Source organism: Myxocyprinus asiaticus, chromosome 36, assembly GCF_019703515.2.
Source record: "Myxocyprinus asiaticus isolate MX2 ecotype Aquarium Trade chromosome 36, UBuf_Myxa_2, whole genome shotgun sequence".
Taxonomy (NCBI): Eukaryota; Metazoa; Chordata; class Actinopteri; order Cypriniformes; family Catostomidae; genus Myxocyprinus; species Myxocyprinus asiaticus.
In genome coordinates, this window is record NC_059379.1 from 10117479 (window position 1) to 10133016 (window position 15538).

At 37.7% G+C, this 15538-nt stretch overlaps 1 protein-coding gene across 1 annotated transcript; it reads left to right on the forward strand.

The window, feature by feature from the left end:
* The first annotated feature begins 11615 nt into the window (after positions 1 to 11615).
* On the forward strand, positions 11616 to 15538 carry LOC127426957 (oxidoreductase-like domain-containing protein 1). Its single transcript, XM_051674179.1, has 2 exons — positions 11616 to 11764; positions 13553 to 15538. Exons 1-2 carry the CDS (start codon positions 11744 to 11746, stop codon positions 13919 to 13921), a joined length of 390 nt encoding a protein of 129 aa, XP_051530139.1. The 5' UTR covers positions 11616 to 11743; the 3' UTR covers positions 13922 to 15538.

Below are 15538 nucleotides of genomic sequence, written 5' to 3' on the forward strand. Positions count from 1 at the left end.
GGGGAGGGATTACCTGTGTGTCTGAACAATGAAAGAAGAGGGAAGTGTTCGGTAAACCTGTTTGAAAACAATAACTATTTTTTCAGTTCCATTTGGTGACAGAAATTACTCACCTTAAAATGTGTCACCCCCCCCCACCCCAAGAGTAGCTCAACCTGTCACAAAGGTGTCATTCTGTGACTGTCTCAGCCAGTCTGATGGGAAGGGAGAGGAACAGTGCTGTCTTTGTGTGAGCTGGACAAAGCTGGACCTGTGTGAAACCAGGTTAATGTTCCTCCACAGGTTCGACAGGACGGAAGCCAAGGACATCTGAAGGACCTTCACACACATGCACATAACCAACCTCTGGATTCTGCTCTTGTGAAAGCAAGTGATGCAACAACACATTTAGAATGCAACAAAGCTGTATACAATGCAAATGTTCACCTCTATATACAGTGGAGCCGATTTAAAAAAATAAAATAAAAAAAAACAAGGGTCTTTTTCATACAAAAAAAAAGAATCGCCCTAAGGTGAGTAGTAGTTGGATGAGCCATTATTTTAACATGAAGTCAATACAGAGAAATGCAATTCTTTAAAATGGGTCTCAGTATAAGAGAGATTGTTTGCTATTAAGACACCTTTCAAGTGTGCATTCAGGTGGAGTGAGTGCTGTATAAATACAGAATTTACAGTGCAGTCCATTTTCAACTTCTCAGAATTGCTGAACAACTGTTGACACATGCAGAATTGTGTGTGGGTGGTACCAAGTGTAATGACTTAGCAGAGAAACAGAATGTCATGCAGCAGGAAGAGAACCCCAGAGAGTTCTAGGTGTTTGTCCAGTGTGTTGGCTCAGTAGGTGTTAAAGTGAGCTTGTGTCACTGTATTGGTCCAGAAAGAATAAAAGGCTTCTCATTGAAAGCCAGAACTTTATTTTCAAAGATATCACAGTACAAGAAGCATTCTCTTTAGCAGTATATTTGGCATGTTGTCTAGTAAAAATCTAAACATCTTTAAAAAAGGAGAAGTTAATATACAGCTGTGTATAAACTGTGTATACTGTATACACTCAGCGAGCACTTTATTAGGTACACCTGTACACCCACTTATTCATGTAATTATCTTATCAGCCAATCATGTGGCAGCAGTGCAATGCATAAAATCATGCAGATATGGATCAGGAGCTTCAGTTAATGTTCACATCAACCATCAGATGGGAAAAAAGTAATCTTAGTGATTTCGACCGTGGCATGATTGTTGGTGCCAGATGGGCTGGTTTGAATGTTTCTGTAACTGGTGATCTTCTGGAATTTTTATGCACAACAGTCTCTAGAGTTTACTCAGAATGGTGCCAAAAACATCCAATGATCCAATGATCGGCAGTTCTGCAGACAGAAACGCATTGTTGATAAGAGAGGTCTAAGGAGAATGGCCAGACTGGTTCAGACATGGACAGAGGGGCTTCGGTAACTCAAATTACCACTCTGTACAATTGTAGTGAGCCGAATAGCATCTCAGAATGCACAACATGTCGAACCTTGAGGCGGATGGGCTACAACAGCAGAAGACCACATCGGCTCCCACTTCTACCAGCCAAGAACAGAAAGCTGAGGCTGCAGTTGGCTCACCAAAACTGGACAGTTGAAGACTGGAAAAATATAGCCTGGTCTGTTTAATCTTTTTTGTTATTAACAATTTTTATTGATTCCATACAACAAGCCAAACAGACATAACAGAAAATGTGGAATCACATTATATGAAACTAAAACCCTCCCCCCCGAACATCTGAATTAGCAGGGAGTAATACACTGATGCCTCATGACCTTTTCCAAAAGAGCATCTGCCGCTTTAGGGGGTGTATGCTACTCCCAAAAATAGTACAAAGCAGGTGGCGCAGATGTAAATACCTAAAAATTTGAGACCTGGGAATCCCAAAATGTTGAACCATATTTTCAAAGGATCTCAACACTCCACTCTCATATAGGTCACTGAGTGTATTAACCTCCCTCACAATCCACTCTGTCCAGCAGAAAGGGGATTTATTAATACATACCTTTGGGTTCAGCCATATGCTCGAAGCAACATTTATGTCCGAATTAAACACTCTGGACGCTTTTGTCCATACCACGTGCAAATGCGAGATAATGGGGTGTAACTTAATTTCTCCGGTTAGTTTGGTAGAAAGGCTTTGTAATGGCAAGACAAAACAATAATGGGGAAAGAGGGCAACCCTGCCGAGTGCCCCTATTCAGAGTAAAATAATCTGAAATTAATCAATTTGTTTGTACAGACACTACCAGCTGTCTATAAAGTAACTTAATCCATCCAATAAAAGTATTCCCAAACCCATACATTTCCAAAATCTTAAAAAGATAATCCCATTCTACCATATCAAATGCCTTTTCGGCGTCAAGTGAGATGGCAGCCACTGGATTCTGATCATTCGCCACTGACCATATGATATTGATGAATTGCCTAATGTTATCAGAAGAGCTATGGCCCCAAATAAACCCCACCTGATCTGTATGTATAAGAGATTTCATAACTTTATTTAATCGGTTAGCCAAAATTTTTGACAATATTTTAATGTCTAGCTGGATCAGGGAAATTGGTCGGTAACTCTTACACTCGTTTGGATCTTTGTCCTTTTTAAGAATCAGACTGATCCAGGCTTGTGTCATAGTTGGGGAAGCTTTCCATTCTTTAATGATTCTGTATAAACTTCTAGCAAAAGTGGAGCCAGTTCTTTAGCACAAGATCTAAAAAAAATCAGTGGCATAGCCGGCTGGTCCCAGAGCCTTGCCTGTAGGCAAGGCCTTAATTACCTCGCCAAGCTCCTCCATGGTTATCTCAGAATCAGGAGAATTGTTTTGCTCAGTCGTCAGTTTAGGAAGTTCTAATGGTTCCAAAAAGTTTATAATATCCTCATCAGTAGACGAAGATGTGGAGATATAGAGATCAAGATAGAATTCTTTAAAAGCATTATTTATATCAATGGCGTAAATATTTCACCACCAGCAGATTTCACTGAGGGAATGGTAGAAAAAGACTCTCTCTGTTTTATATATCTAGCCAGTAGTTTCCCTGCTTTGTTCCCTACTCAAAGTATGACTGTCTTGCCCTGAATAGCCAAAATTCCACCTTCCATGACAAAATAGTATTATATCTGTACTTCAATCTGGTCAATTCCCTGGGGCCATTCGCCGCTTCAGCTCTGCCTCGACACTTTTAATATTCCCTTCCAATTCCACAAGTTCTTGTGCTTTGGATATTTTTTTTGTTTGTTTTTTTTTTTTTTTTTTTGGTGAATGAGGCATACTGTATGATTCGACCCCTAAAATCCGCCTTAAGTGCCTCCCGAGCCACCCCACAGAGGATACTTAGGACCAGTTGACCTCCATATAGACACTGATTTCAGCTTTTAGTATTTGTTGGAATTGAGGATTTTGCAAAAGGGATTCATTAAAGCGCCAACTATATGATTTCTTTTTCTCCATATGTGGCAACACATCTAAACACACCAGGACATGATCTGAGACTAAAATATTTCTAATTGAGCAATCAACAACAGATGAAATGAGGGACTTAGATATAGATATATATATATATATATATATATATATATATATATATATATATATATATATATATATATACAAAAAAAAATCTATTCTATTGTAAATCTTATGTACTGATGAAAAAATTCATAGTCCCTACCAGATGGGTTCAAAAGTCTCCAAATATCTATAAGACCAAGATTTTTACACATCCTGTGAAGTGTCAGTGTTGCTCTAGGGGGCTTGCACACTTTTGCTTCACTATGATCAAGGACTGAGTCCATCAAAAGATTAAAGTCTACTCCCAATATTTTATCATGAGGGGTGCTAGCGGCTTGCAACATCCCTTCAAGATCTATAAAAAAGCCCTGATCATCAACGTTAGGTGCATAAATATTAGCCAAAATAAGACTTTGTCCCTGAATTTCAGCTAAAACAATAATGAATCTTCCTAATTTATCTTTACTCTGTTTGAGACATTTGAATTGTAGATGTTTACTTACTAGCATAATGACTCCCCTGCTCATACTCGAGCCAGCGCTATAAAAAAATGCCCACGCCATATCTTTCCAAATTTTTCAGCTTCCTGCGGAGAAAGATGCGTTTCTTGAAGAAACACTATATCATAATTCTTATGCTTAAGAAGAGAAATAACCTTCCTTCTTTTTATGAGGTGCCCCAACCCATTCACATTCCACATGGAGAGAGACAATCCACTCATATTAACATTTGACATTTTGACATATAAGAAAAAATAGATTGTGTGTCAAAAACAAGATTATAAAGACCACATTCCAACATTAGTGCGAAAATCAAAACCCGAACATCCCCCAGAACGCACAACAGCACCAACTGGTGTCCATCCCTCCATACACAAACAGTCCATGTACGCCTATGAGAACCCCCACAACAACTTTCACGTCAGATTGCTCAATTCCAATGTTTCTATACAAATTTTGTGAGACAGAATTACACAGCAAAAGATAATCTATAAAACAAACTCTAGCCAATAGATGGAATAAGCACAAAGAGTATGTAGCTTCATCCATAAAACTATCCTGAGGGTGTGACACTCTACAAAATAAACTCCAGCCGCTAGGTGGAACCAGCACAAAAAAAAAAAAAAAAGTGTTCAGTTTCCTCGAACAGTCAAGTAAATGTTCAGTGAGCCGGTCCACTCGGCTGCAATGTGAGTACCACAAGATGACTTACTCACTCCGTTGACTTTATGAAGGACATTGCTTGCTCTGGGCATGTGAATGTTTTGCGGCCATCCTTAGCATCTATTCTCAATTTGGCTGGGAATATCATTGCAAAAGCAACCTTCCGTTGATGTAAATGTTTCTTGCATTCCTTGAATCGATCACGTTTCTCTCTTGTTGAATTCGCAAAGTCTGGAAACAAGAAAATGCTGTGGTCTTTCCAAGAAAGCCTTCCTTTACTCCTCGCCCCACATAACACAAGATCTTTATTGGACAATCTCAGAAATTTGGCTAGAATTGATCGGGGCCTGTCTTCCTCCACAGATCTCCGAGCTGGAACCCTGTGAGCTCGCTCAATTTCCAGCTTATGGCCTGTTATGTCAAGCAGATTCAGAAGGAGCCCATCCAGGAATTTCACCATATCCTGACCCTCTTTGGCTTCAGGAATTCCAACAATATGGACGTTATTCCGCCGGCTGCGGTTCTCCATGTCCTCTAACTTCTCCCAGACATGCTCCAAATCCACCTTGGTCGCTAGTGGATTAGCAGATAATTCCCTCTCCGATGACTCCAGATAATCGATCTGTTTCTTGACATCCCCCACTCTTGTAACCACCTCAGAAAAATTTGCCTCCATGGCAGTGATCGATCGACGTATCACAGCAAGATCCTCCAAGTCAGCAATGACCTTCGTCAGCATTACCGACATGCCCAGCATCTCTCACTGCATTTCCCACATCTCTCTGACCAAATCGACTACGTGGCTCTCGGCCCACTTGGGGGTGTCAGTTTAAGCACATAAGTGTCTTTTAATGTCTCTAGAGCCAGAGGATTTTGAATTCTTTGACATATCGTCCTCCTAGAACAGTTATGGAACTGAGTGTATCGAATCTCACCGGTTCATATCATTAAAAGTGTTAAAACTAGCAAAGTGCGCAGAGCTCGCCATTCACACGTCTGATCCTCGCAGGTACACAGATGGTAGGGTCAGAATGTGGTGCCAACAGCATGAATCCATGGACCCAACCTGCCTTGTGTCAACAGTTCAGGCTGGTGGTGGTGGTGTAATGGTGTGGGGAATGTTTTCTTGAGACACTTTGGGCCCGTTAATACCAATCAACATGTGCAACCCTTCATGGCCACAATTTACCCATTTTTTAATGGCTACTTACAGCCTGATAATACACCATGTCACAAAGCAAAAGTCGTCTCAAACTGGTTTCATGAACATGACAAAGAATTCACTGTTCTTCAGTGCTTTTTCTAGTCACCAGCTCTGAATCCAGTTGAACACCTTTGGGATATGGTAGAATGGGAGATTCAATGCATGAATTTGCAGCTGACAAATCTGCAGAAAATGCATGATGCAATCATGTCAGCATGGACCAGAATCTTAAAGGAATGTTTCTAACATCTTGTGGAATCCATACCATGAAGATTTAAAGCTGTTTTGAGAGCAAAGGAAGGGTTACCCAGTATTAGTATACAGTAGTGCTAATAAAGTGCTCAGTGTGCGTATACTATCTATATATATATATATATATATATATATATATATATATATATATATATATATATAGTGTATAGATAGATAGATAGATAGATAGATAGATAGATAGATAGATAGATAGATACAGATATAGATATAGCTATAGATAGATAGAATGACAAACATTGTCTATAATATCCTAAATTGATTTCAATTTTGATTGAAATGCATCCTTGGGCTCCCTCTCTTTCTCTCTCTCGTTTGCTCTTGTCTCACCCGATTTGAATTATGGGGAGACTAGAAATGTCCTCATAAATCCCTTGTAATTATAACATAATACCCTTGTAATTACCAGTTTGTAACCTAAAAAAGTCCTCGTAAACCACCCAAACCCGCCCACACACACACACGCACACATTGAGGCTTGAGTCACGACCAACAAATAGAGTCGCACCCCCCGTTACTTGATCAATACAACTCATTCTATTATCCGAAATAACTTTTAATATGTTACATTTTTTTGTTTCAATGTATTTAGCCCTAATCAGCCTCACATAGCTATAGTGGAAAGCACTGCACTACCCCTCCCCCTCTCTGTCGCTCTCACACAAACTCTCTCGAGAGCAAAGTCAGCACACCCCCGCGACTCACTGGGATTGTAAACAGTTCTTTAGCAATGGAAAAGCTGTTCAAGAATGGTAACACCCGCTGCTGCTGAAACTTAAACTTACACTTGGCAATTTGAAGTAACGTTATTCCTGACGAGAGCCACTTTAAACACAGTTAATTCTACACGCGATCTCTCTCAGTTTCTGTTCTTGTTACTCCATTGCCGAAAAGCTGCACATCCTCCATTGCAAGTTCTAAAGTGATGTTTTCAACCTAGCAACGAAGGCTTGAGCTGTATCAGAGCAAGATACACTTGATCAATAAAACTTCTATATTATCTAAAATATCTATGGGAAACACTCTCACGCTCCCCTTCCCCCTGTCTTAAGCTCTCACACATGTGGACACGCATTCATTATACGCATTACGCACACACTGACTCGCGAGCTGAAAACAGAGACTTCATGTCAGCGCACACATGTGCATCTCAGTAGGGTTGAAAACAGTTGTTAAGGTTTACAACTTGCTGCTGCTGAGAAGAGCTTAAACTTACATCTTGGCGATTTTGAAGCATTGTTACTTCTGACAAGAGCTGCAAAAAATAAAGGTAATCCCACAGGCAATCTCTCTCAGTTTCTGAGCTTCTCTCTTTCGATCCCTCAAAAACAAACTTACACACAAACTCTTAAACACACGCACAAACGCATTAACTTGTTACTCCAGTAAGTTATCCAGTAAAGCAGCGCAAGCCTTGCCATCCTCTACTGCTAGTTCTAAAGTGACGTTTTCGAACAGCAACGAAGGCTTGAACTGTATCAGAGCAAGATGCTGAAAGTAATTCCACTCACAAGAGCATTTTAGGGACAAAAACCAGAAAATATCTTGAGATAAAACCCTGAACGATGTATTAAGGTGTGGTAACCATGGTATAAGCAGAATAATTGACTCTGGCCCATTGAATTATTGAAAAATAATGCACACCCAAGGTGGTAATGCAGTCATGATGCACAGCGGTGTCGTCAATTATTCTTTACATACGTAACAGTAGCCAGCTGGTACAGTATGTGATAGCTGTGCAGAGTGTAAACCTCACTCTCCTGGCATTAAGTGACTGAGGCTAGAGGCCATGGCCTTGCTAGCGCATCCGCCTCTCATGCGCTGGTTCGATTCCTGCTCGGGGCAGGTCGAGTAGGACCTGTGACACTGGTGCCGTGACTCGGATGGGAATAAGGTTTAGCGGGGTGAGTTTAATGGTAGCCAGCTGGTACAGGGTCGTATCAGGCCATTCTGGGGTTTAGGTGCGTTGCGGCGGCCTCATCTTTTTTCACCTGCTCCCCCAGCAGGTGGCACCCTAGGCGACCGCCTAGTTCGCCTATGCCTAGAAACGCTGGTATGTGATAGCTGTGCAGTGTGTAAATCTCACTCTCCTGGCCTTAAGAGACACACTAGAGACCTAGCCTTCTTGATAGCATGCACACCTCCCATGCCAGAGACGTCAGTTCAAATCCCATTCGGAGCAGGTCAAGCAGGACCGGTTACATATATATATGTGTAACCGGTCCTGCTTGACTGGTTTTATATATATTTCTAGTAAACTTATTTTAATTATTTTAAAAGTTAACTCAGTGAATATCATATTGGATGAACTTGAGGACAAGTTTTGAGAGACATCATTACTAAGTTGAGTTTTTTTTTAGTACATTTAACTTATTAGTGTTTACTGTCAATTCTACTGAATGTTGCTTTTATTGAATTTTGAATATTGTGCTTTCACTGTCTGTGCAGTTTTTTCTTTCTAAAATTCTTTGAATTTGTCTCATTCCACGTTCTATTCAGCCCTGTTAGCTCGTGACGTTTCCTCCTTTTAAAACAATGGTTTGATCTTTTTTGACATTTTTTAAGAAAGTGACATTGTAAAACATTTCACATTTTACATTTTCTCTTATGGTCTAAATAAGTATTCCATTATAGATACTACTTACATATACAGTATTGGCCTTGTCAAAGTCATTACTTTAGCTATGTTATGAGGGTAAATCATAGTGATACATTTATTTATATGGAAAAATATTTGTTGCACAAATCACAAGAATACTGACTGTAAATAATGTGCTGTGGTGCAATAATATTTGTTAGCTAAGGCAATTATTAGAATTTTTGAGAAGATCTTTCACCCTGAAGCATTCAACCTCAAAACATTTTGAAAGTGATAAAGTTAGCACAAAACTTGTAAAAAAGGAATTTCATGGGTTATTAATATTTAATCAAAGCACACTGACACTGAGTTATAATACCAGAATTTATATACATAAAAATATGAATAGAAAGTGTTGAATTTTATTAAGGTTTAATTATTAATGTATAATTTTTGTGTTCTCTTTGGGACTGTTTCTATTACAGGCAGTTCATTAGCAGAGCAGGGAAGCATTAGAGAGTTTAGGGTCAGGAATGTGCAGACCTTGTCAGAAAGTATGCCAGGGCTTATTGTGCTGCAAAGAGCATTCCTATCGATAGGATTACTGTAATGTATTTACAATGCCCCTTTCTGATTTGGGGCTGCATGAATGAGATGCTTCTGTTTTTCTGCGTGTGACTCTCTTTTAGCTAAACCTTCTAATGCCTTGTTTTTATATTAGTCACAGTTGGAAATGTGTCCATCATTTTTGTCCAAGGTAGACAGATAATCCATGGCTGTCATGGCAACTCATTTGAAAGAAATCCAGCTGAATGTGTTTGCATGTGTCTGTGCATGTGTGTGTGTGTGTGTTTGTGTGTGTGCTCCTACGTATTTATGTGTATGTGTGTGTCTGTGTATGAAAGTGTGTTCAAGGACCTTCTCCCTCTCAAACTAAGGACAGACTCACAAGCCATACATAGTTACTGATTCAAAGTCAGAAAAGCTCTCTCAGGGGATTAGTCCAGGCAGCGGTCCATATTCACACTCAAATATTCTCTGTTTGCCTGTTGAAAAACAACCTTACTATTTTACATACTTTATTGCCTTTCTTCAATGATACCCATTGTGCACATTGATAACAAGGCATGATTAAAGACATTCTGATACTTTCCAAATTGAATGACTAACTATGCTCCTACAGCTCAGACATGTATGATCATTTTACGATGGCACACCATGCCAATCTCTAAACTGTATCAGACACATCTGTGATTGACAAGACCCCAAAAGTTTACAGTTTTTTCAGGCTTGCTTGTCAGGTTAGCTGCCTATTAATTAATACTTTTGATATCATAATGTATTCACACCTTTCAAAACATGAGTAAACTTGTCCCAAGAATGTAAAAATTCCTTCCTTTAAGTAGGCCTATGTTTAAAGATATTCTCAACTAATAATTTCAAAGACATGCCTTGTTTTCAAAGACATAATCACTGGGAAACAAAGCATTGTTTTCTCCCAAGAATAAAACTGGTTTGTTCATGGGAACTCTTGTAACTATTTATGAGTCATCAGTATCGGTATCTTGTATGATAATAAATATGAGCTGAATTAGCTGAGATTATTATTCTGTTACATGATAATATTTATAACATTATGATATTACACATACATATATACATACATACATACATACACATACAGTATATATATATATATATATATATATATATATATATATATATATATATATATATATATATATATAGATTGGTATAATATATTAGTATAGTATATTAGTTGATATTATATAGAATATTAGATATTTTAGAACATTATATAGAAAAAGTAGGTGTGTCCAAACTTTAATGGTAGTGTATATTCTGAAAATTAATGGTTTCCATGCCTACAGAATTTATACTGGTCTCAGGGGTGCAGTGTGTTTTGTTTCTGTGGACGTGCCTCTAAAACACACTGTCCTGTGGGAATGATCTAATGATCACATGCATAACTGATACTTCACAACCGGGCTGACCATAATACTGAGGTATCCTTGCTTACAGCCATGTCAAAAGAAACAGCAGTCTTTAAAATTATAACTGTGATTTTTCTCCCTCTTTGATAAAGAGTTTCTGCTTTAAGCTAATTTTCTGTGAAAAGCAATGTGGTTTGTCATTACATTGGTTACTTAATGTCAAATTAATTATAGTGGTGGGATAACTGATCACTAAAATATAAAAACAGCTAAATAAAACTTTGGAAAATGGGAATAGGGACAGAAAATATGTTAGAATGGTCACAATGTTGCCTGGTTAATAGGCTTCTGATTTCTACATTACATTAATACTAATAGGCCAATTATACACAGTTTACTGATGTACAAATTTTTACAATTTGCATTAGTTCTATTGAAATAATACAGAATTTCCCTCACTATAATATGCAAATTGCATTTATTTAATTATGTGTTATTTGTATAAGTGCTATTAATTAAACCGCAATTGCTTTGTGAATAAATGTATCATTTAAATGCATGTGTGGTGTTACTAGCCTTAAATATTGAAAAATTCGAATCTATTCCTCCAGTCCATGGACTGTTTTCAAGGAACTGTCTTTTGCAACGTCAAGGTATGTCATCATTTGTTGTGGTAGTCCATACAACAATTTTAAAGCTTTCTGCTATCAGATTTTCCATGTCAGGTGCAGTCTATTACTGACATCTATTGGACATACTCGGTAGTGCAGGGTAGTTGCGCTTTCCTTAACCCCCGCCCCCTGAGATCTCGCTCAACTTCTAATTGGCTCACATAATTTTCTCTTTTCACTCTGATTGGTTAAGTCGGATGGAACGTTCCGTCATTCACAACAGAGGTCACACATGACTCAAATATGGACGCTGTCTGCTGTGTCTTTTTATAAAACTAAAATTTTGTAGCAGATAGACTCTTTTATTTATGGAAAACATGCCGCTCCCCAAAGAAACTGTCTGAGCTGTCATCAACTCCAGCGATGCCTTCACGTTTGCGGAGGGTGGGTTTGTAAATGATAAATAAAACCCTAATAGCCTCGCCTTTATGCCAGCAATAATGAATAATAAATACAATGTGCTTACTTAGTACTGTGCGATTTTAAAGCTATATAAGTTGTATAAGGATAATAAAAGGATATAACAGGGCTCTATGGGGCATATAAGGCTAGTGTTTAATTTATAGTTGATAATCAACCTAAAGATTTAAGGTTACAATTTATATGGATTATATACCAGTCTTAATCATCGTTTTGCCTCACAATGATCTTGTCTTGTAACAAATGCATTTGTAAAGTACAAATCTCCCATGTAGTTTTTAATTATTATACGTTAATAAAGCTGCATGCATAATAATTACAAAATAATGATAAAAAAAAATGCAGTTGAAAGTAGTCTTAGATGGAGTAAAGCATGTACACATGTTTAATGCATGTAAACTGCAAGTCAACTTCCGAAAGTGTTTGATGTCAACAACCTATATCATTTGTTATCCATCTATAAAAAATAGTTAATTCAGTGTTGTATCCAATATTTGATAGACACAGAAAAATGTACTACACACCAGGAATTACCCAACTGTAACTTGGTGATTTGATATATATACACTGGTGGCCAAAAGTTTGGAATAATGTACAGATTTTGCTCTTATGGAAAGAAATTGTTACTTTTATTCACCTAAGTGGCATTCAACTAATCACAATGTATAGTCAGGACATAAATAATGCGAACAATTACTATTACAATTTGAAAAAAATAAAAAAATAAATAAATGCAGCAATGACAGCTTTGCAGATCCTTGGCATTCTAGCTGTCAGTTTGTCCAGATACTCAGGTGATATTTCACCCCACACTTCCTGTAGCACTTGCCATAGATGTGGCTGTCTTGTCGGGCACTTCTCACGCACCTTACGGTCTAGCTGATCCCACAAAAGCTCAATGGGGTTAAGATCCATAACACTCTTTTCCAATCATCTGTTGTCCAATGTCTGTGTTTCTTTGCCCACTCTAACCATTTCTTTTTGTTTTTCTGTTTCAAAAGTGGCTTTTTCTTTGCAATTCTTCCCATAAGGCCTGCACCCCTGAGTCTTCTCTTTACTGTTGTACATGAAACTGGTGTTGAGCGGGTAGAATTCAATGAAGCTGTCAGCTGAGGACATGTGAGGCGTCTATTTCTCAAACTAGAGACTCTGATGTACTTATCCTCTTGTTTAACTGTACATCTGGACTTTGGCATTGTATAGCCATCATTCCTCAAAACAATGATTGACTGATGAGTTTCTAGAGAAAGCTGTTTCTTTTTTGCCATTTTTGACCAAATATTGACCTTAAGACATGCCAGTTTATTGCATACTGTGGCAACTCAAAAACAAACGCAAAGACAATGTTAAGCTTCATTTAACGAACCAAATAGCTTTCAGCAGTGTTTGATATAATGGCAAATTATTTTCTAATACCAAATTAGCAGTTTAGCATGATTACTCAAGGATAAGGTGTTGGAGTGATGGCTGCTGGAAATGGCGCTGGTCTAGAGTTGATCAGAAATTACTTTTTTCAAATAGTGATGGTGCTGTTTTTTACATTAGTAATGTCCTGACTATACTTTGTGATCAGCTGAATGACACTTTGGTGAATTTAAGTAACAATTTCCTTCCAAAACAGCAAAATATGTACATTATTCAAAACTTTTGGCCACCAGTATATATGGCCTATATATGTTGTGTATTGTCAGTCCAGTAGTCCACCCTTACTGGCATTATCCCCATGAATGTGTTTGTTACTTTTTCCTGCAGCTGTGCTCCTATTACATGGCCCTCATAAAGTACAGACCCCATCATTGGACTGTGTTCTCTCAGAGCAGAACTTTGCACTACACTGCCTATGGACTGCAATGTTCAACCCCAGAGTCTCTGTCCACCTTGAATAGTGTGGACCAGACACAGACTGTCTCAGATCCAGCAGACCAGGGTCCTCCATCTCCCCCCACCTGCTGTTGCATGAGTGGCTGTCATAACTGTGTGTGGATCGAACATGCGGAAAAGCTGTTGAAATATTACAGCGATGGTGGAGACAGAGCTCTTGCAGCCATTGAGGAGAATGTTCTCGATGACAACCTGAAGACTTATCTTAAAATGGAGATCAAACTACTGAAGAAGTCATGACGATGGTGGTGATAGATTTAGGCCCTGAATTCTAAATCAGTGTTTTGTAGCAGCAAACGAGATATTTGCACAACTAGAACGGGTGAATTTTTATGGGTCAAACTCACGAAGTCTGTGAAAAATAGGTCTGGGTTGTATTTCACTTCAGAATCAAAAAAGAAAGAAATTATGTTTTGCCTAATGAAAAATCTGCCTATTTTTAGGACCCTTAAGATTTTTTGCATTGTGACATTATTTTTATGACACTTAAGCACATTGACTCAAATTCTTAAAACCACAATGCTTCAAGATATTTTACTTTTTGTGTTTTGATTACTTATAATCAAATTCATTGTGATTACACGAGATTTTTAGAAGAATATCTCAGCCAAGTAGGTCCATACAATGCAAGTGAATAGGTAGTACAAAAATTTTTGCAGCATATAAAACTTCCATATGACTCCAGTGGTCAAATCCATGTCTTCCGAAGTGATATAAGTATGGGTGAGATACAGATCAATAATTAAGTCCTCTTTTACTATCAATCTCCACTTTCACATTCATCATCTTGTGTTTTTGGTGATTCACATTCTTTGTGCATATTGCCACCTACGTGGCAGGGAGGATAATTTATAGTAAAAAAGGATTTAAATATTGATCTGCTTCTCACCCACTCCTATCATATCTTTCATATTCCATATGAACCTCCAGCAGTCATATGGATTATTCACTATCCCTATTCATCCATTCTTTTGCACTGTGTGGACCTGCAGAGCTGAGATATTCTTATAAATATCTTTGCTTGTGTTCAGCAGAAGAAAGTTATACACATCTGTGATGGCATGATGGTGAGTAAATGATCAGAGAATTTTCATTTTTGGGTGAACTATCCCTTTAAATAAATAAATGTTATTCACATTGCACTAATGAGAATTTGAGGATATAAAATTTGTTTTTTGTTGTTTTGTTTTTTTGTTTTTGTTTTTTTATTTTGAGGTTAAATTTGATATGGACTTGTTCTTGACAGGGTTTGTTTCATTAATCCTCATGAGTGGTAGTGATTCAGCATGTGTGATGAGCAAACTATTTTTAAACAAAAAGTCTCAAAATCTATTTTAATACAAAAAGTATATTTGTTAAGACAGTGGTACATTGTCCCAAAACTATTTCTGTCAGACAACTGACTAATGCAATAAAGTCCTACAGGGTTCATGACCTTGATTCAAATGATTGAGTTTGCATTGTTGTTGCCTGGATTTAGAGTTCCATGTCATTTAACTTGTCTTTACAGTAAAAGTTATGAAAATAACAGTTTTGATTATATGCTTGTGTCAGATTTCATTACATGATATCTGTGTATTAGCATCTTTACAGCACTGTTAATTTCAGTTTAAATAAATATGGAAGTGTTTTAACAGAATTGTGAATTTTCAAAGACATACGTAAGAACATGTTCAGTATCACTTATCAGAACGGACTGATGTCAGACTACTCTCATGATAAGGCCTTGATATGTAGAGAATATGTATTTGTTTAATACATTTACAGCTAAAGGGAAAGCCCACAATTTCCTATATATTGCTTATTTATTGTTGTATTTATAAAGACTGATATGTGTCATTTTGGTGATTAAAATTA

Coding starts and splice junctions, on each gene's coding strand:
- LOC127426957 (XM_051674179.1), top strand. CDS start 11,744: ATGCCTTCACGTTTGCGGAGG. Junction 11,765..13,552: donor TGCCTTCACGTTTGCGGAGG/GTGGGTTTGTAA, acceptor TTTTTCCTGCAG/CTGTGCTCCTATTACATGGC.